At 44.5% G+C, this 22,067-nt stretch overlaps 1 protein-coding gene across 1 annotated transcript; it reads left to right on the top strand.

Annotated features, from left to right (window-relative positions):
* Positions 1–458: 458 nt before the first annotated feature.
* Positions 459–19,571, top strand: LOC118312852. The gene is made up of 6 exons (XM_035637836.2): positions 459–548; positions 1,904–2,233; positions 14,954–15,034; positions 15,180–15,261; positions 16,344–16,676; positions 17,572–19,571. The coding sequence occupies exons 4-6, from the start codon at positions 15,201–15,203 to the stop codon at positions 17,952–17,954; spliced, it is 777 nt and encodes a 258-aa protein (XP_035493729.1). The 5' UTR covers positions 459–548; positions 1,904–2,233; positions 14,954–15,034; positions 15,180–15,200; the 3' UTR covers positions 17,955–19,571.
* The last annotated feature ends 2,496 nt before the right edge of the window (positions 19,572–22,067 follow it).

The raw sequence follows: 22,067 nt of genomic DNA, 5'->3' as shown, positions 1-22,067 counted from the left end.
GTTTATCATATTGATGATGAACGATAATACTTATCATACTGGAAAATAGTTAGTTTAAATAGTTGCCTAGTAGGGGTGCTTGCAACCTGTTGATATCGTGAAGCTGGCTGCATGGTTATAGTCATTAAGCGATATAGTATGTCAGCAGTGGAACACGAACACATGCGGCACACAAACCAGACACAAACTGTATACAAACACACATTATCTTGGCCTGCAGCCTTTTATCCCCAGCAGCAATCAATACATCATATTGATTCCCGGTGAGACAGCGGCTCGTAAGACATTAGGTTCTACTCTAGTTCCCCATTTGCTCTGACCCCAGCCATGCTGGAGCATCTCTTTGCTTTAGCAAGACTCAGAAGGTGACTCTTGCAATAACTGCCCAACTCACACAACTCAACTTCCTTATTTGTACATATAATTTTCACCACAAACACTCATAGGGCAGAATCCCCTTGACATTGCAACATAAATCTCCCATTCAGCAGGCGGACAAGGTGGTAACTCTAGTTGTTAAATGCCATTGGGACTCCATGCAGCATAAGGTAATTATGGACTCAGATCTGCCCTCTAGGTTGCTGCAGTGTGTGTACATTAGGTGTGTGTCAGTTTATATATGTGGCAGTATGCATGAGGGCTTTTGTGTGTGTAGGTGTGATTGTCGAGGCTTTAGCTTTTCATTAAAACAGAAGGCCTGGCAGACCGGTGCTTCAGCGTGTGTCCCCAGAGGCGGCCTTTTTCCACAGGCTTAACGCAATCAATTCACCAACCTGTGAAAGGGAGAGATGAATGTGAAGGGGCAGACTGAAGGACGGATGGATGGGCGATTGGGTAGAGGGAGGGAGGGAGGGAGACACAGGCAGGGACTGAAGCATGGCAAACGGGATTGATGAGAGAAAACTCCACTAGCATAGAAATCCCTTCATTTTTGCCAAGAGGCCTCCGCTGGGGGAAAGCAGAACAAAGTCAGAGGAACTGGAGAAAAGAGGCAAGAGGAATATTGAAAAGCTACGGCAGTAAAAGCAGCCTCCTCCCGTCCTCCATCCATCCCTGAAGATTTGTGCAGTGACTGGAGTCACATCAACTAAATGACCACACTGTGCAGCCACCTAACATGTTCAGGCTGTTCTTTTCCACAAGCCTCATAAAGCACCATGTTGAACGAATAATGCATGTGCTTCAGTAGCATAGAAGAATATCTGACAGCAAAAGTCTGCATGGTTTATGACAATAATTGGTATATATATATATATATATATATAATTTTCATATTTGTTACTTTCTCCACTTCCTTATGAATATATTGATGCATTTAGGTCTGTCTGTTTTTCCTTCCCTTTTTCTGCTCAATTGTGAATAGGTCTCACCTAAGATAGATTCCAGAACCATATCAAAAAAACAGTAAAACATCATCACCAGTCTAGCAACACTCAGATTCTTCCTATTCAAATTCTACCAAAAAACAAAAGGAAGCATGAAAACAATACTCTTTTTGAGCATATCAAAATATTACACGACTGCAAAGGCTGCATCTGCCAGTATTGCATGTTTATCCGCTTCTCCTGAAAGTTCCAAGTAGCTTCTGAAGAGCATTCGTGTAACTCTCCTCATAAAGACACGGCACAAATAATTGTGGCATAATGTTATTGACGTGAGTCCATTAAAACCTCCTTACATTCCCAGCCGTACAGAAACAGCAGCACATTGTGGTCAAGTAGATGCTTGCAGGTGTGGTTGCAGGCCCTAATGGAAAATCGCAAAACCTTTCAGCGATGAGGACAAATGAAACATTAGGTGATGCCTACTTTCACCTTAAACTTTTTCTTTTTATTAATTTTGAACATTTATTTCAATAACCAAACAAAAAATTATCGTAACAGCTGCCACTTCATATTCACAGTGAAGGACTTTACAGGGGCGAGCGTGCAGCCGACTGAACAAAGAGGAAAACAGCACACTTCAAACATTCCTTACACTTGGAGGAAGGACGGAAGGAAGAAAGACCATTGTTGTTTGACACCAGTGAAAACTTATATACACTCAAGCAAGGAAATCCAGGTACCTCGGAGACAATATATTTCGCAAAAGGAAGTGACTCAGCAGTCCACATTACTGATGCTGCGTTGCAGACCGAAAGTGGTGGAGTAGTGAGTGTGAGACAGCAAACCGTCCAGGAGAGACATGAGAGAACATCGAAAAGTAACCGGCCATCGGCGAGATAGTGCACAAGGTAAGAAGAAAATAGCTTTTTTGTAATTTGCAATCCGGTCTAATACCAGCAGCAGATAAAACCTCACCAATAAAAGCAGATTTGTGCGTGACACTGTTATGTTTTTAATGTTATGGTTATATAGAAAGTGGGACTGACAGCAACACCAATCTTGCTTAGCATATACAGTATCCGGGAGAGGAGAATAAACAAATTAAAAGAGAAAATGATTGACATTATAGTACTGAATTGCTAGAAAACAACAAAGATTAATTCCAAGACTAAATGAAACATCCAGCAGATGTTAAAAACTGTAAATGAATTTGGCATTTGTTGATATTTTATTTAGTTTAAAGCCCTCTGGCTAACATCTTTCAATAATGGGGATAAGCTTTCCTTAAAACTTTTGCTTCCAAATGTTTATCCATCCCCGAAGCCCTGCAGGAGAACTTTCTGATGATTTTGTTTTGGCCCAAATGGCCATGAAGCTACTCCCTTGACACCAAAGTAATATAGCAGACATGTCCTAAATTGACAGCCTCAGCATGGCAAACTTTCCAGTATTTTTTCTAAGGTTTTATTTGTTCCAGGCTTGGTCAAATGTTCCTTTTTCTTGTCGAAAACTGCTATGCGAGCGATGAGAACCCGGCATATGCGTGAATCAAAACTTAAAGGTGTGTGCCTTAAAATCCAAACATTTAAAGAGACTTTACAACTGTAGAGCCGAGGAAAAAACTGCAGAAACAAGTGATCATTTCATGAGGCCTCATCATCAGGCCCGTATACATAATGCATCTTAATATTAAAAGCAAAATATTGATCAGAGCTGCTTTAAAGCTGCATTATTGAACAGAGCAAGAACAATTAAATCAGACTTTCTTTCTCAAGGCAAGTCTGTGTTGCCTTTGCTCATACAACATGTGCATGTGCATTTTATAACTACTCCTGCTGTTTCGTAGAGGAAAAGGGTAAATGGTCAGTAACCTGTTACCTAATGATATTTCCTGTATGCGTTTCCCCTCCCTGCGTGTCTTAATCTCTCATTGTCTGAGATCATGTGCTTCACCTTCTGGCATTTCCCACATCGGCCCTGCAGCCATTCTTTCTGTGTTGCCTCTAATTTGAGGTGACTGATTTGACCAGCCGGCCTTTGCCAATCTCTCTTTTCTCAAACTTGTATTGATTTCAACTATCACCTAGATCCGAGCTACGTTCAAGACAAATAGTGCTCTGAGAGCAGCAGAGGAGCCCGGCCGCCTGCCGCTGAGGCTGTCAGATAAAGATGTAGAAGTCAGTGGGGAGCGTCACCGCAAGATTAATTTTCAGACATGCTTTGATGTATAAAGAGTGCGTATACTTAAGGCATTTTTGGCAAGTTAGGAAAATACTTCCCTTCCAGTAAAGTGAGCCTTTGTTCTTTGATGTGAGACATGTGAGCCCACGCCCCTCTTTCCACAGCGAGTCGCCTAGAACAATGGTATCTGTCAACAGAGTGACACGCGTACAGTACATGGCTGTGTGTTTGGGTGTTATTTATTGTCTGTTCGCCTCCCTCAGGTTGAAACCACTCTCAAATCCAACAAAAATACACCAGTTATAACTGTAAACGTGCCAGGATTGTCGTTGCATGAAAATATTATCGATGTGTGTCCTGGTGTATTTTGTGTGTGTGTGTGTGTGTGTGTGTGTGTGTGTGTGTGTGTGTGTGTGTGTCGGTGACCTATAAGGCAAAGATAATGGATGACACTTCCTTAGTGCCTCCCCCTACCAGGGTAATTATCCTGTGTCGCAGGGTTGGAGAGGTGTGGGAGCACTGACAGAGGCCATTTTCATCAGCAGCCAAACAGCCCATTTTATGCACTAATGGACAGGGGTATCATTTATGAAGGGTAATTCCTCTTAAGGGGACATCGGTGGATGCTAATGATCTGACCGGCACTCTGGTAGAAGCAATCTTTTGCCAAATGACATTTAGACTCATACGAGTTTCAGTGATGATAAGTTTATCAAAGTGATGATGATGATGATGGCTGAATATTGGACAGGACTCAATATTCACTGGTTGAGTTACAATGGAGATATATGGCAAATTTAAAAAAAAGTAGTTTTCCATTTGGGGTTCCTCTGCTTAACGCCGGACCTCCTTCTCTAAGCTGACAGAGCACGGCTTGTTATGATCATTTCACCTGTGAAATGCAATCTGGGATGATCTTATCCCTTGTGAATTATCCGTTCTATCACTATTGCAAAAGTCCAAAAAAACATAGTTCAGTCCTTTGCTTCTTCCCTCATGCATTTAATTATTTATCAGAAATCAGAAAGACTTGCAAGCAGATTTGCAAGTGCTTCCTCACGCACACACACACACACACACACACACACACACACACACACGCATGCACAAACTTTATTGTAGACACACTCTCGCCCTCTCATCACTGCCAGATTAAGGTCCCCACAGCGCCCTGTAAACAAAAGCATAAATCACTGATGCCACTCTTCAAGTGCCTGACTGAAATTCATGGTTCTCAGCTCCACTAAATCACAGCAGATGAGTGCCCTGGGGAGGCTAGGAGGCTAATACACACTGGCCATGAATCCCATCAGCAGCGAGGCCAGTCCTATATGTCTAAATATAGTCAATTCAGAGATGGATGGGCCGAAGCCGAGCAGCCCCAGGGGTGGCGAGAACACCTATAAGGCGGCAGAGCGTCTGATAATTGTACCCAGAGTTTGGGGCTGAGAATGTAACGCCAGGGGACAATTTGAGGCAGCGTGAAGAGGCATGGCATCCTTATGGTTAACGCAAACACTTCAGTCCATCAACCTAAACATTAGAGGAGGAAAGGATAGAGGGGGGAAATTGTTTTTCTCCCTAGCGAAGGTATTTGTAGCCTGGAAGGGTGTGTGTGTGTGTGTGTGTGTGTGTGTGTGTGTGTGTGTGTGTGTGTGTGTGTGTGTGTGTGTGTGTGTGTGTGAAGCAGTCACTGATCTAAACACAACAACCTATTTAGTTTGCATTCGAGAACATTAGCATGTTATTTCCTTTTGCACATTCCTCAGTGCAGTCAACACATGAAGTATTACCTCTCTGTGGTCTACTTCAGTGTTGCAGTGTCGTTGCAGCATTGCTGTAAAGCATTGTTCTGCGGGGGGTTTTGCAGTTTAGCCACGATGGCGACAGGACTGTTGAGATGGCAATGTCACCTGATGAATCCTACTGACTTTGGTTTATTCATAATTTTTGCTAGTGCAAATTTTTACAGCCTCAGAGAGCTGTGGTATCTTGTTGCTTTCAACATTTGTTTGTGATTTTGCCGCAACTTGGATGCAGACTCACCTTGCCCAATTCAAGGTGAGGCACTAAAGCTTAGTTAAAGGAGCTGCACTGTAAGCACCCCCATGTGGACATCTGTGCAGCATTATTGTTAAATGAAAACTAATTTCTCCATCAGATATGGGGAGGGATTGCATATAGATACCCATGTGCTCTCACTATAATTACCATAATAATTTAATTTTCATAATTAAGGAATACACCCTCCTTAAATATCTGGCACTGAGAGCACTCTGTCTACCGGCACTCCAGTGTGAAGTGGTCGTCTCCGTGTTGTAAATCACACAGGAGGTCTTCATTTTTCACGGATGCATACGATCATAAAACACCTTTAGAAGCTGGAATCTCATACGGGAGCCGAGCCAAAATAAAGGACATGTTTGGGCCAAGTAATGCCGCAGTAACACATCAGCAAGTGCAAAGTGCAGGTAAACAGAAGGGGCTAATCCTCTGCAAGAGCAAACGTGGGCGTCCAGTTTGAGCACTGCCATACATTCGCCAAGAAGTAAGGCCAGCTATGCCCTGTATGCTGCGGGGCAGATTAGCTTCCTGATTCTGCAAAACACATCTCCTCTGATCTCCTCGGAGCTGGTCTCAAAGTGATGAATACTCTGCCAAACATAATATTTTTCAGCATCAAAGGTACTGACAAGGCTTCTGGGTTTACAAGGACGCATGGGATATGTATCTGAATATTACATCCCAGCCATTTACAGTCCAAACAAAAGATAACAAGTATCCCTGAGATGGTCGCTCCTTTACAGATTAGAGATAATTATGGCTTTGATAATTATGATTATCCAGGACCGAATGATGTGAGCAGGTCAAGAACAACAGCTTGAATTTGATGAATCTATGAATCATATGCAGGGACAGTAACCATATTGTGACGGTTCTTATTAAACTGTCGTGATACAGTATAACAACACAAATAGGTCAAGTGATTGCAAATCATCTCCCAGTTGTAACTGGCTTTTCCAACCCAGTATTTTCCAGGAGTTATGTTTATACTGGAGATGTGACTCTTATGTAATTGGAGTGGTTTAAAGGGGTCATATTATACTCCAGGCACCTTTTCAGCCTGCCTCCACGTATATGTGGTTATCTGGGGTGTCTGCCAGCCCACGGAGAATGAAAAGAAAACAATGAGTCGTTGATTCGTGGTTTGGGTTGATCGTGCAGACGGTCTGTAAACGAGCCAATCACAGCCCGGGCGTCAAGTGACGTAAGTTGACTCCTGCTACTGCGGCGACCACGCCCCCAACCTGAGCAGCACCTCCCCCCTGAAGTGCAGAAAAACAGATCCCGTCTGCGGGCGTGCGGGTCTGCGGTCGCGGCTCCCGGCTTGAGGCGGAGGTTGCGGCTGCCGGCGGAGGTCGCGGCCCGCCATTGGCTTGTGGCGGAGGTCGCAGCTCCCGGCTTGCAGCGGAGGTCGCGCTGCCGGCGGTCGGTCGCGGCTTGCGGCGGAGGTCGCGGCTGCCGGCTTGCAGCGGAGGTCACGGCTGCCGGCGGACCTCGCGGCTGCCGGCGTTCGGTCGCGGCTGCCGGCGTTCGGTCGCGGTTCCCGGCTTGCGGCGGAGGTCGCGGCTCCCGGCTTGCGGCGGTCGGTCGCGGCTGCCGGCGTTCGGTCGCGGCTCCCGGCTTGCGGCGGAGTTCGCGGCGGTCGGTTGCGGCTGCCGGCTTGCAGCGGAGGTCGCGGTTGGCGGCGGAGGTCGCGGCTGCCGGCGTTCGGTCGCGGTTCCCGGCTTGCGGCGGAGGTCGTGGCTCCCGGCTTGCGGCGGAGTTCGCGGCTGCCGGCGGTCGGTCGCGGTTCCCGGCTTGCGGCGGAGGTCGTGGCTCCCAGCTCGCGGCTGCCGGCGTTCGGTCGCGGCTCCCGGCTTGCGGCGGAGTTCGCGGCGGTCGGTTGCGGCTGCCGGCTTGCAGCGGAGGTCGCGGCTGGCGGCGGAGGTCGCGGCTGCCGGCGTTCGGTCGCGGTTCCCGGCTTGCGGCGGAGTTCGCGGCTGCCGGCGGTCGGTCGCAGCTCCCGGCTTGCGGCGGTCGGTCGCGGTTCCCGGCTTGCGGCGGACGTCGCGACTGCCGGCGTTTGGTCGCAGCTCCCGGCTTGCGGCGGTCGGTCGCGGTTCCCGGCTTGCGGCGGTCGGTCGCGGTTCCCGGCTTGCGGCGGTCGGTCGCGGCTCCCGGCTTGCGGCGGAGGTCGCGGCTGCCGGCGGTCGGTCGCGACTCCCGGCTTGCAGCGGAGGTCGCGGTTCCCGGCTTGCGGCGGTCGGTCGCGACTCCCGGCTTGCGGCGGAGGTCGCGGCTGCCGGCGGTCGGTCGCGACTCCCGGCTTGCAGCGGAGGTCGCGGTTCCCGGCTTGCGGCGGTCGGTCGCGACTCCCGGCTTGCGGCGGAGGTCGCGGCTGCCGGCGGTCGGTCGCGACTCCCGGCTTGCGGCGGAGGTCGCGGCTGCCGGCGGTCGGTCGCGACTCCCGGCTTGCGGCGGAGGTCGCGGCTGCCGGCGGTCGGTCGCGACTCCCGGCTTGCGGCGGAGGTCGCGGCTGCCGGCGGTCGGTCGCGACTCCCGGCTTGCGGCGGAGTTCGCGGCGGTCGGTTGCGGCTGCCGGCTTGCAGCGGAGGTCGCGGCTGGCGGCGGAGGTCGCGGCTGCCGGCGTTCGGTCGCGGTTCCCGGCTTGCGGCGGAGTTCGCGGCTGCCGGCGGTCGGTCGCGACTCCCGGCTTGCGGCGGAGGTCGCGGCTGCCGGCGGTCGGTCGCGACTCCCGGCTTGCGGCGGAGGTCGCGGCTGCCGGCGGTCGGTCGCGACTCCCGGCTTGCAGCGGAGGTCGCGGCTCCCGGCGGAGGTCGCGGCTCCCGGCGGAGGTCGCGGCTCCCGGCCGGCTACCTAGACTCCCGCTGTTGACGTTCTATCCCCAGCCCCTTGTGCTCTGTGTGTAATTATGGAGAACGTGTTCTGGGCCTCCCGGGTCTCTACGTCGTGTATGTGCCTTGTCACGTGCGACTGTTGTCATGGCAGCAGACCCGGGGAGGAGCGAGGCGGAGCTTTGCGGAACACGAAGGGAGGGGGGCGAGGAGTGAGCAGGAAAGTGCTAGAATCGACCGTAGTCTCACAGGGCTGTTTCTACAGAAAGAGGAGGTGCTGTGTGGTTTGATCCTTGAGGTGTTTTGACATGGAATGGCAAAGACATGTAGTTCACACACCTGAAAACCAATGTAACTTGTGTAAAAGGGGGCATAATATTGTCCCTTTAATATTGTGAATCCTAAGTCAGCCCTGAGAATCACTGTTGGTCTTCTGTTGGATAGTTTATCATAAAGTATCTATGGAGTAGATAAGGGGATATCTTTTTAAAAAAAAATTCCATGCATTCTAGTGGGCAAAGGTCTGGAAAGCTCACTTATTTCATTTTTTTTTCATTTTCAAACTACTGGTTTTCAAGATTGAAGTCTTCACATCGACAGTTTATCAGACTATGGGCAGCTCCCCCTCGATCCGCATGACTTTTTTACACACCTTTTTCCGTGCAGTGGACTTTTTAAGTCATAATGTTGTTGCCATGCACAGTTATTCTCCAGAGACAGAGTCATTGAACCCAATCCAGGGTTTTGCAGACAATAGGGTTCTATTTTTTTCAGCTCTACAATCTGTTAATTGAAACTTGATTTGTACGGCCCCTTAAATAGATTAATCCAATTCTTGCAGTTCCTCATGTTATCGACAAGCTAGACATTAACAAGACCGTACAAATGTAAACACTATAACTATTTGAGAATAATGCACAAATGAAATGATGAGACCAATTAAATAGCAGTATGGCACTACACCAGTCTGTTGTGTTGTGTAGGTATTTTACGTCTTTCATGTCAGTTACCACAAAACTTCAGCCCAGTGTGGTTTTCTTTCCAGTCTCATATCCCTCAAAGTCCCGTTCCCGCCAGCTGCAGCAGGCAGCTGCACTACAGTGAAGATCATTCAACGGCATCCGTTTGAAGCCCGTAACAGCCTGTAGATTACAGTGTGATGGATGCAGCATGAGGCCACAGATGGCAAAGCGCGATGCGTCTCTATGTTCATGTAGTAGCTGCAGCTTTTTCCAACCACGTGAGGTTCATTTCTGCTACAGTCTAACTGTGAGTCTTTTCAAACATGTTAAGTGGATTGACCTTTGAAATCAAGTGATCCCAGAGAGTCAACCAATTGACTGCATTTATGGCTGAAGAATGTCAGGAAATTTTACAATGATCTGAAGGGCTTTGTGGATTGACTCAATGTTGATGAATAGCATGATAAAGTGCCGAGTGAAACACTGTTGAGCTCACAAAGAGCGTGCCATTAAACCTGCAGTGGGGACCTTTTTTCTCTCTCTCCCCCCTGTGGCAGAGTATTATACAAATGCTTTTGAAGAAACACATTTCTAAGACGATAATTCTTTAATAAAGTAGAGTAAATATAATAGCTGCTTTATTTTCCAAATGCCAACCTGTCGAAAAGGCAACAGGCAACGTCGGTGTCTGGCCTCATTCCCTTAATTCTCTTATTGTATTAAATACTCTGGAGTTGCGGTGTGATATTTGTACTAACACTCTACCCATACATCACGAACCCCTACAATCATTAATTACTGGGAAATAGGATAGTTATGAAATATGCACACTGAAAAATGCTGGATTATTGTATCCACCAAAATGTGGGGTTGAGTCTGTTAGGCCATTTTTCTGGGTTGTTTGTTGGGAAGTGAGTAGTTTTTGTATAACTCAGCCCTCGTGACATCTGAAATCCCTCCTTCAAATTCACGTATCTACCCAGCTGCGGGGTCAACTCTGCGGTCTTCACTGTTGTGCTTCTGTGCAAATAAAGAGGGAACATTCAACTGCATCGTCGGAAGGCTTTTTGAAAAATAAATACTTTTCAAAAATTCATCCAACATAAAAAGTGCGTTGTAATAGATCAGTACTCAATGTAATTCAAGATCTATGTAATTTATATAACTGGTTTTAGTGTGTATTATACATATAGCATACACAGGACAGCCCTGGCTCAGAAGATTGAGCAGGAAGTTCCCTAACCTGAAGGTTTGATTCCCTGCTTCCTGTCCAGTCCACATGACAAGACACTAAACCCCAAAATATTGGCTTGACTGCAGTGGTTGTTCATTTCTGAATGAATTGATCCTGATCCGTGTGTATTACCAAGTAACTGTTTGCAGTCTCATCTATCAAACTCAGTTTTATATTTTGCCTGCATATTCTCTGTTCTCATACCCTATTGGTTGTAAACAACTGTTTGGGATGCAGGGCACAACAGGACCCAGTAGGCTATGCCAGGGCCTGTGCCTGCCCGAAATGCTGACGGACGCAAAACATCTTACACATTCTTCCCATCAAATTACCAGATGCGGGATGTGTGAGTTCTATTTTATGAAGTAGACTTCTTGTTCCTCGTCTGATTGTATTACTCAGGACTAAGTGCAGCCTCTGGGTCAGACGTTTTATCTTTACTGGATCCTAAAATGAACAATACGTGTCATTTCTGCCCAGTTAAGTGTGCACAACTTCATCCTACCCATCAGGATGGTTCTTCCCAGTCCTGAGCACTCTCATGGTGCACCCTCCAATAAACCTTCCAACAGACATTAACTGTGTGATGGCAGTCTTTATGGGCGGAGATCGGGTCGCTGGTGTTTTTATGAGTGCAGCGGAGCATCCGGATCAGCTCATAAACATGATTCACGATTGTGTGGGAAGGAGATGTCCTCTGAGCTTCAGGGGCCCAACAGAGGGCGCAGACAGAGGAGTTTGAGGAGAGACGGTCGGGGAATCATGTCACGCCCTGGTGTGATCTGAGCATGGCGAGGAAAGGATACAGCTTCCAGTCTGGTGTTCAGGCACACAAATAGAATCACAGGCACCATAGAACTGTGAATGCTGGACGGGTATTCTCCCAGTTTCTATCCCCAGTGATGGAAATGGCGGACGGTGGAACAAGGAGCCACTGTCTGTGGCCACCACATGTCAAACCAATTTCCTTTTTGGTAGTTGTCTTGCTTTCGTCTGTCCATTGCACCTATTGTCACTTTCATTTGCACCAAAGCAGGTGAAATATGTGCTTCCTAAAAGGACAGATTGACGTCTCTGAAGTTTAACTGACTTGGTGTTATACTGTGCATGTACAAAGTAGAAAATTCTGTTTTTCCACAATATCTACAAGCCCAGTGTGACAAGAATCAGAATTGCTGCGTGTTTCCAGTCTCTTCGGGCTTTTGTCCCCCAAAAAACACACTACAGCTAAAGCCTGAAATCACCGCCCTGCAGAGATCCACTGAGCAGCTCCTGTGACAGTTTGGGAAAATTGGCTCAATTTTATTTGAGTGGCGAGTCACATGCTACCTGCGCGCAGCCGCTCGAACAAAGAAGCTCAAATTATTATTATTTTTTTGCTCAAACTGCATCGCTTCTTTTCAAAAAAATCACAAACCAAGTACAATTTAGAGCCGTGCTCTTCTCCTCCTGAGCTCCTCTTACTCATGGATTTCTCAGGAGAACGGGTTGTGTTGATTGCATCTGTTTTTTTGTTGATGTTTTTTTTCGAAGGGGGCCATGAGTCATCGCTAATACTGCACTGAGTAATACCACCATGCCACCGATGGCTGGGAACAGCAATCAGAGTTGCTGAGAATGGAGGTGTACGTTCTGTAGGCTGGCTGTAAAGGCAAGGAGAAAAATGGTGTTCAGCTTAGGGTGTCTTTAATAGACCTGCTCAGCAAGCTTTGCTCCCCTGGGTCTAAGTGGAATGACATCTGTCAACTTCAAGCTGCTGCATTTAGAATAAAGAAAGGAGATAACGGTCAAAGTGCAAGTGAGATGAAGGTGTGGCAGCGGCAGTGGGGGAGAACCAAAAGCTCCTGGCTGCTAACCTGACCTGGAAAAACACAGAGCTGAGAACTGAGAAGATTGTTATTCACAGCGATATCACTTATGTGTTTATGATTCCTTGTCCTGTTGTCTGGGCCAAATCCTCCACGAAAATTATCCTGTATATTTATCTGCCAAATGAATCGGAATTCATAAAGAGCCGCCTAGTTTATGGTGAGAGGTTAATGCTTCAGTTGCCCATAAATCTTTGTTAACGACTTGGTTTTAGACCTGAGACAGTTTTTGAAAAAGCCAACAAGGTGTGCTCGGTGCAGCAAGAGCCAGTTCTACACATTACACACATGCTGACCCAGGTAAATATCCAAAAAAGGACAAATGACTTACCTCAACAGTGACCAATCTTAAACAGATATACAACTCAACCACTGCACAGGCAGACACGAAAGTGATTGATATTATTATTCCTTGCTTTTTTCCCTCGAGTGTCAAGTTAATATGTTTGTACAGTTCAGTATCATAATCATACAGTATGTCTCCATGGCATTTCTGCAGACCCACAACAGCAGCAGCAGTTCCTGTCCCAGTTCAAGCTCTCTGTGAGAAGCAGAGGAGCAGTAAATGACTGTTCAAATAAGCAAGAGAATTATGTGTGACAGTTACTGTGAGTGTCTCCCATCATGCTCGGTGATCATTCTTCATTCCCTGCTCATGTGCTCGACCTTCAGGAATTAACAAAAGCAACTTGTTATTGTGCAGGTACTGTTACACAGCAGTGACACGATTTTAAAGCACATCTTTGAGGCTGTAAAGTTACAATTGATTTCTAGATGGCAGCCACAGCTGCTTGTTTTATCTCGATACAATGGAATATTTTAAACCTGACACAAACCATCCAACACAAAACATGAAGGCTCCAGTTCAGTTTCCACAAGTTACATTTTCCACGAGTTAAATTCTAGCTCAGCCTAGATCCTTTAAATCTTGTTGAGGCTGAGCTTCAGTGGGGCTTTGGGAGGGGAGGGGGGCTGGGTCAACAGCCAAAGTCTTCAACGGGAATTAGAAACACTGGAGTTATGAATGCTGCTCGGAACAAAACCTTCAAGGCGCTGATGCAATTGAAGATCAACAGCTCATGTAGAGCAGTAATCCCAAACGGGTTCAAGAAACAATCCATTTCTGTCATTTCGTAACCTCCCATCTTCTGTTGGGTGTTACTTCATTGTAAAAATATATATATATATATTTATGAACCGATCTGCAAAATACCTGTTTATTTTGTTTTGGTGGTAATTAAAACATTAACCAGTTAGAGCCACAAGTAATTTATCTAAGTTCTCCAATTTCCAGACTTGCCGATGTGAGATTTCACCTTACTGCGACAACAACAACTACCTGACCAATCTTACAACAGGTCCAGAGTGTGACTCCAATGTAACCGGACTCTCTTCCGCGGCAAATCTCTGCCAAACTTAATTTGACAGCTACTAAACAACTTCAGCGGTTTAACCGTAAATCGTGTTAAATCCGGAGATAAAACGCCGCATTATGGGTAATCTGCTGCCCACAGCAATTAAGTACAGGATAAAACTGGGCATACTGTGTAAATAAGCTGCAATGCTGCTGTCATGCAGGGCAGGGAAGGTCTGAGAGTCTGACAGCATGTTTTTCCCCTGTAATATGAGACTGTGTACGAAAAAAACCAAAGCTGGATTACAGGCAAGGCAAATCAGGAAGTGGCATCACTGTGGGGTCTGAGATGTAATGGGGGGGAAAGGATTTATATATATATATGGTGTAAACAGAAACGCAGGTGTAATAATATACAATTTACAAGCATCTTAAATTGATAATCACTCAAAATATCTTTTTATATTCATAATAACATTTTAGTGTGTTATCAGCTGATTATTAGATGGAAGCTTATAAATTATATATGGGACATTTAAGGGGCTTAAACTGAAGTCAAAACTAAAGTCTGCAGAAATGTGATTAGATATGAATGTGGTGTGCGAGTGCTTTCGATACTACCCAGTGTTTTTGAGTGCTTGACTGTGTTACTGACGTTCATCTTCCATGATAATGTGACTGCTTCCCATAAAATGACTGATGAACTGATGAACTTACAATAAGACACAATGGAATCGTTCACTGAGTGAGGGTGACTCTCCAGAACATGATAGATAAAAGCCTTTCCCCCGTGGCCACTGCCGCGGAGTTGGAGCTCTGTCAAATAGACAAGACAAACTCGATGTGAAAATCAATGTGGAAGCTGAATACAGTGAAATGAAGCTGCAACACATCAAAGGCAGTCGTACAAGTCTCTGCTTGTGGCAGCTTCATGAAAAGGCCTTCACTCCCCCGTCTTTTCTGTTTCTTTCACTTTCTGTCCCTCTTGCACGCTCAAACCTCAAACACACACACACACACACACACACACACACACACACAAAAAACCCCACTTCCTTATCCTTCAGTTTTTCGATGACATCAGCATCTGTTTGCTTTATAATTCACTAATCATTAACGTTCTGCACTTAGAGAAAGTCAGAAGGAGGATACATACACACTGAAGCCCTGTAAGGAGATTACAAGCACCGGAGAAGCACCGATCCTCCTCAGGTCAGTTTCACTCAGATGTAACCAAGTCGGTCAGACTCAACCAACATGCTGCTACTTCACATTTGGGAGCAGAATCATCCCGTTAATATGTAATGTTTCAACCCGCCTGTGATCTGTTTGCATTTGACTCTTCTTCCTGGTACAGTGAAATGCCAAGGAGCTGATAATGGGGCTCACAGCAGTACGTATACTCTGGCTTGTGCGTGTATTCACGTTGACAACACAAGGTATGTAAAATGATTTCAAACTAAAAGGGGGGTAAAATGAGAAGAATAGGGTGTAATAATCGAATGCTGTCATTATATTGATGATAATAACATGTTAATCTGTTTGCTGATTAATTACACTGATATCTGGCATTCTGAGACAATCGGCTGATAAACAAAATGTATGCAGAACTTTAAGTCAAAGTGTTTTTTGACAGTTTCAAAATTTTTGATTTGGCTACTTGTGGACATTTTCAGATTTTCTGCTTTTGGCTGCCTTCCTTGTAATGTGTCATGTCGATATTTTGTATATAAAATGCCTGAAAGCTTGGCAAAGGAATTCCTTTCTCTTCCACAAAAACCACTGTGCCCGCCCTGAAATTTTTGTTGTTGTTGCATTCTTGACATTTGTCCTAACGTGTCTACTTCACAAAGTCACATGTAACACGTTTGCCTACATTTTTAATTGTCCCTACGGGGATCAATAAAGGACCATCTTATCTTATCTTATCTTATAAATGTATTTGCTGTGACGTAGAGAGATAACACAATTAAAATATTACATATGAAACATAAGAGAGTGTAAAAATAACAACCCACTGTGAAATGTCCTGCTCCACTTTTGTTTGCAAAGGTGGTTCAGGTCTATTGTCTAGTTCATCCTTACTTTCAATTTACGACTCGGACTCGAATGTGTATGACAAAACTGAAGCTTTTTTTAGAGGTGGGAGGGCTAAAATGGAGCGTTTCAGACAGAGGGTGACAAGAGACACTGCAACAATGTACAGTATGACTCAAATATCGCATATTCTAAACATTACAGCATGTCAACCTATTCTTTAAAATAGAATGTAGTCACAATCTACTTTGTGTCTCGTTAATTACTATTATTAAATGATGCAAGTGCATCATCAGAGGCATCATCATAAGAACAATAAAAAAAATGATTTGCATTATATATCAGCCATCAGCTGTTGCATTTTCTCTGAGTATGGGCACTGGCATCGGCAATAAAAAAAAAACACATCGATCAGCCACTAATTGATTTTAAAAATTACAAGCTTGTAGTTCATTTAAACCAACTTGTGTCTCTTCCTCTACAGAGCTGGTGGGACTGAGTGTGAGTCCCAGGATTACTGCAGAGTGTGACAAACCGGTAACCCTACAATGCAAAGTGTCCCCGTCGCCTACTGGACTGTCAATCAAGCATATGGAGTGGTCCCACGACAAAACCTCCTTGTGTTCTGTGAACAGTGAAGGAAACATTTCATACAACAGAAGTACATATAGTGGCTTCCGTTGTGAGTATAAAGAGGGACAGTTGTCCCTCGTCTTTCATAGAGTGCAGCCAGAGAACGGAAACTCAGGGCCCTACATGTGCAAACTTCAGTCCAACATGGGAGCTCTGCATCTATACACACCTCTGGAGTTGGAAGGTCAGAGTCCACATTCATTCTTATTCAAACTAACAGCATTGTATCTTAGCAACAGCTGAAGTGTGTGAACAGCATAAAAAAAGATTGGTTTCCTCCATTGCAGCGGAGGCAAAATAATCCAGCTTCTTTACATAAAGGTGCCCTGTGGAGTTTAAACAAGCAAAAACCCTGTTTACTTTAAGTGTTACTTGTACAAACCCGACACAAACACAGCAGTGACCCACTCTTAAAAAAATGTAGCTCTTTAGCACTGCTAGTGTAAAAAGTAAACAAACAAAAAAAGCAGGGGACCTTTCAGTAAATGAACCACTATGTACAAAGAATAACAGAAAATCTGGTTTTCATTAGAATATTATATCTGACTGACTTACTCGCTACTAATGTAGTAAAGAATGTAAGTTTGTAAAAAAACAAAAACATTTCCCTTTTCAGATCTTTAGATTGAGGAAATTTTCAATCTAAAGATAAATCCTTTTTAAAGGAACAGCTGATTGAGCAGAAATTAACTTTAAATCTCGTGGGGGAGTGTCATCTATTTAAGCATGCATCGTATTTTAGGCAAAGCTCATCTCGGCTTTGTATTTAATATAGCAACATGGAATGTAACCATTAATTGTCAAATAAAGGAAGTGGAGTAAACAGTACAACACTTATCTCACAAGTGTAAAGCACTATAGAATGCATATACTTAAGCATCGTAGTACCTGAAACTGCAGTTAAGCACAGTAAAGAATAAAAAATGCACTTTCCGCCACTGCTCCCTTTTTCATTGTACAGGGTTGACAGTACAACTCATTGGGTTGTGTTGGGTTATTTATGGTTTCACATGCTAAATGAAAACATCATCAAACGACATCAAATGCATTTCAAAACTCGTCTCTGGTTTCCCCCTCAGAGTGCGCCGGGATGGTGCAGGGCCTTTTAACGAGTGAGGGTCCTGCCTGCACCTTCAACAGTGTCCACCCAGACGGAGATGTGCACTGGTTTCACGGCTCCCACAATCTCTCAGACGGCCCGGCAAAGCACAACACCACCAAACGTGTAGGCGAAGGGGGCTGGCTGACCATTCATAGCAATCTGCAGTGGGAAAGTTCAGATGTGCCCTTCAACTGCTCCCTGAAGAGCAGCAAATCTGGACGATACATCGCAAATACTTTAATTCATAAGAGCGCCAGTGCACATGGGGCTTCACGCTCACTCCCCAATGGAGTCAGATCACACGGACCCTTGAGGATATTTCTGTGTATTTCAGTCCTACTGGCTGTCACGCTGAAGTAAAGGGTTTTTGCTAAATGAAATCCTCATCATGGAGTGTGATAAGATATCAGGGAGAGGTGAAGATTAACATTTATTAGGAACAATGACAAGGAACTGAGATTTATAGATTCTTTCAATATCCAGGGCAAAGCACTCTCAGTTAAGTGAGTCATCTTGTATTGTGCAGAGGTGTATTATTATTCTCCCTTTAGCTCTTGGCTGAAGTGACCAGGGAAATTATAGACTGTTGAGAGGTGATAACAAGGGAGCTGGTAGTCATTACACTGTATGAAATACATTTGCTGTTTTCTTTCTATAGAGAGTCACAGATGAGGGAACAGGGCGTACTATGACACTCTGACACACACACACACACACACGCACACACACACACACACTTCATTGACTTGCAAACACTCAAGGATTGATTTTGGCTGCTTGTTCAGTTAAGTCCAGATGTATATATCTTCTGGACACAGGTCGTTTTGAGGAGGCTATGTACATGTCTGATAGACTCAGATGAATATATCAGATGACAGGTGTGTCCAGCGCCATGTGTGTCACTATAAGCAACGTTGAAATAAAGTCTGTCCATCTTAAACAGACGGCAGACCTTAAAAAATGTTGCATGTCAAATGCCAGACAGATGATAATACAGAAACTCTGGGCTTTGTGGTTGGATGCTGCCCTCTGGTAGCTGTGATCAGAAATACATGTGTCTGTGGCTGCTGCACGACTAAATGGAGGGCAAATGGTTTGCTCTGCTCACGGAATGTAAAAAATTTCAACCAAATTCCAAACGGTCAACCAGTTTCCATGAGGGCTATTTCTCTGCAGAATGCCGTTGCAGTGAGACCACAGACTCGCATCTTCGCTCCTGTGTCGCGTCGTCAGCCTGCCCTCGGTTTCTCACTGCTCAAGACTTTGCAGCTTGAAGGTAGAGGACAAACTCAGCTCCGAGGCTAAAAACTCTGCCACTTTAACGGCTCAGTGCACCCTCTTGTGACGGGACATTTGAGAGCCTTTTCAAGTCAGAGTGACATTGCCAATGGTGTCACTAAACCGGCTCTACACGGGGGCCGGTCGGGCTTTTAGCAAGACGTTGCTGCGGCTGAGATCCCACTGGGTAAATGAGTACAAGGTCACCTTGACCTTTCCAGCGCACATGGCTGCATCCACACACCAGTCCCAATACACGTACATAGTTAAATGCTTGTGTTGTTTTCTTTAATCTGTTTAGTGGAATAATTGCCTCTAAAGAGAAGAATTTTAAGAAATAAGAAATATTGCTATGGGCATTTTAAATACATTACATTAAAAAGAAATTGATGGAATTCCTTAAAATGGCTGTATTTTTTTGTTTTGATTAACTTAATTTTGCCTGAAAACAATCACTGTGATTTGCTTCATAGGCAGCTGTTTCTTTAACTATTGCATTATTGATTGGTCATTGTTGCGTGGAATTCTTTTTTTGTTGGATGCAGAACAGAGGAATGTCAAACACTATATTGCTTTACTGAAATTTCTCATCTTCACAAGATTGAACATTTAAAAAAAATGTGTTTGCTACTGATGTTTACAAAAATAAATAACCGTTTTTAGAATTTAGAGGGAAATAAAGAGCATGTGTCGATAGAATGACTTGTGGTTGTTTTCTCTCTGTGACAGTAACAGGCTGCGGGTCATGGTTTAAACATGTTAGGTGATGAAGACTTCTACTCTGGCTTGGATTGGGCCTCGTTGGTTTGTCAGTTTGGACAAAAGCTTCTACCAAATGAACAACTGTAAATGTATGTAATGGTGCAGCCAGATGACGTAAGCGCACTAAAGCATCCATTTTTAAAACCTGAAATGAAAGAATGTGGCATTCCCATATTTCTGTAATTAGTTTGTAGACAAACTTATTAAAGTTTGTCTAAGGGAGAAAAACGAGCATCAACATCCATGATCACTGATGCATCTCAGTTGTAAGTGTGCCTCCCTCAGACATAATTTTATAATTTCATGAATTTGATTTGAATCCAAATCTCATCGCTTGATTATAGATGTAATTGAGGCGGATTTAAATTGTACCATGAAGTCAAAATGAAACTTCAAAGTTCATTTCTGACTTGGTTTCATCCAGCTATCAACAAAATTGCAGATGAGATTGCTGTTCTTTTTCCTGAGCACTTGAAGGACTCCAGACACAGGAATTTCTTGACTTGTTCCCAAAATAAATGTGAGGATCTGCAACTACACTACAACTGCTGAAGCTCCCTCTGCTGATAAGATCTTGTGATACAATCAAAGGCTAAAAAAATTAAGTTAAAAGTGAATTGGCCCTGGGAGGAGACTGTTTAGTCAACTACAAACCAGTTTATGGACCAGTGTTTTTTTTCTGCAAAGCTCCATGATTTTCTAGTTATTACCACTAATCTAAACAGCACTAAAGCAGCATCAGTGCGCCTCTACATACTTGTAACATCCACTTCAAACCACAAGAGGGACCACGTCCCACACTTACTGTGACACTAGTCCTCTCATAATAAATAATGATTCCAAACCTGATACTTAGCCGCAGGGTTCAAAAAGGGTTTGTGCCATTATACGAGAACTGTGGCCGCTGAGCTGAAGACTGTTGCTGGTTCATCTCATGATAAAGCCTACAGCCAGACTCATGGAATGAAAAACAATATTGGCATTGATATGTGTAAATACACCGCTGTATTCAATCGTTGAATGTTATATCATTTGTTATGGACTTATTGTTTTCTTGACATCGTTACGGGGGAATGAAGTTGTGTTGCTGTTGTAATTGACCAGCAGGAGATTCACTGTTACCTCAGGGCACATGGGGCTCGTCTCTGCGAGTGGTCGTGCTGCTTTGTTACATCATCTCTCTGTGTTTGAAGTTTGTTTCTCAAACAAGCACCTCATTTGTCCAAAGTACACTGGGGGGGGGGTTCGATATATTCCCTTTGTGTGTGTGTGTGTGTGTGTTTTGGGTCTTCATTCCAAGTTCCCATGGTAACTGAGAGGTGTCTTACTGTGTGCCCCTGGCTTCCTCTGTGTGTGTGTGTGTGTGTGTGTGTGTGTGTGTGTGTGTGTGTGTGTATCTGGCCAATTATTCCAGTGGGCTGTTATCTCCTCTCAGCGAGGTTTACATTATCACCCTGACAGCCTGGTGGTCGATGGTCAGGTGAGCGGCCACAGCTGGTTATGTCATACACAAGAGCAAGAGGGTGGGGTGGCGGTGGGGGGCTGCTGGACAGATTAAAAGAGGCAAGATAAGAAACTGACTGGCCGACAAAGAGCGAGAGAGGGGCGGATAGATGTGCGTGGAGGACAGAGGGATGGAGGGATGGAAAGAGGAGATAAAAGCCACATTCTGTCAACAAACCGCAAAGATTTATGTCGAGCACTGAGAGCATGTTACCTAACATTACGGTAAATGGGAGTTGGCCTGGGATTAATTGTCCCATGCGCTGGTGTACACAGTGGGCAGTGTTGTTGGTAACAGTTGTTACACAATGTCGGACTTGTGCGTGTGGGTGTGTGTTCATTCTCCATTTAAATAATATTATAAAATTATACGTGTTATATAAGTAAGTAATTCAATTTATTTATAAGTATTGTCTACAAAAAAAGACTGGAGGAATCTAAAACAAAAAGCAGCAATGACTCATCATAAAGATTTACAATTGCAAGAAAAGGTCCTGAATTCAAAAAAACACTTCGACAAAAGTAGAGATTCGCTGGAAACAAGATGTACTTAAATGATCAAACATAAACATATGTGTGCAGTGGCACCTTTCAGTCATACTTAATTCTTATATCACTGGTGCATTAATATGTAAGCAGGACTTTAATACTGTCATTCGTCGATGTGGAACTCATTTTAACTCATTTGTATACCTTTGGGTAGTTTTCTCTAAAACTATGCATATTCCATAAATCTGAAAACAGCTCTAAAAATAAAAGTACAGCAACGGGTATAATATTTCTTATTAATTGTAGCACAGCAGGAGTACAAAAAAAAAATGATACAATGGAACCTACAATTAAAAAGTCAACTTTACCCAAGTACATCACTGAGTTCTTTTCCAGTAAGAACTCAGTGCTTTTACAACTCTACCAAACTGCTTCAGCTTA

This window comes from Scophthalmus maximus, chromosome 8 (genome assembly GCF_022379125.1).
Source record: "Scophthalmus maximus strain ysfricsl-2021 chromosome 8, ASM2237912v1, whole genome shotgun sequence".
Lineage (NCBI taxonomy): Eukaryota > Metazoa > Chordata > Actinopteri > Pleuronectiformes > Scophthalmidae > Scophthalmus > Scophthalmus maximus.
The sequence above is the reverse complement of the archived record's forward strand: the minus strand, read 5'-3'. Positions and strand labels throughout refer to the sequence as shown.

What these genes read in the sequence shown, in the direction of transcription:
- LOC118312852 (XM_035637836.2), top strand. Translation starts at nt 15,201, where the DNA reads ATGGGGCTCACAGCAGTACGTATACTCTGGCTTGTGCGTGTATTCACG. An exon ending in ATTCACGTTGACAACACAAG is followed by an intron (nt 15,262 to 16,343) that starts GTATGTAAAATG and finishes CTTCCTCTACAG; the next exon opens with AGCTGGTGGGACTGAGTGTG. An exon ending in CACACCTCTGGAGTTGGAAG is followed by an intron (nt 16,677 to 17,571) that starts GTCAGAGTCCAC and finishes TTTCCCCCTCAG; the next exon opens with AGTGCGCCGGGATGGTGCAG.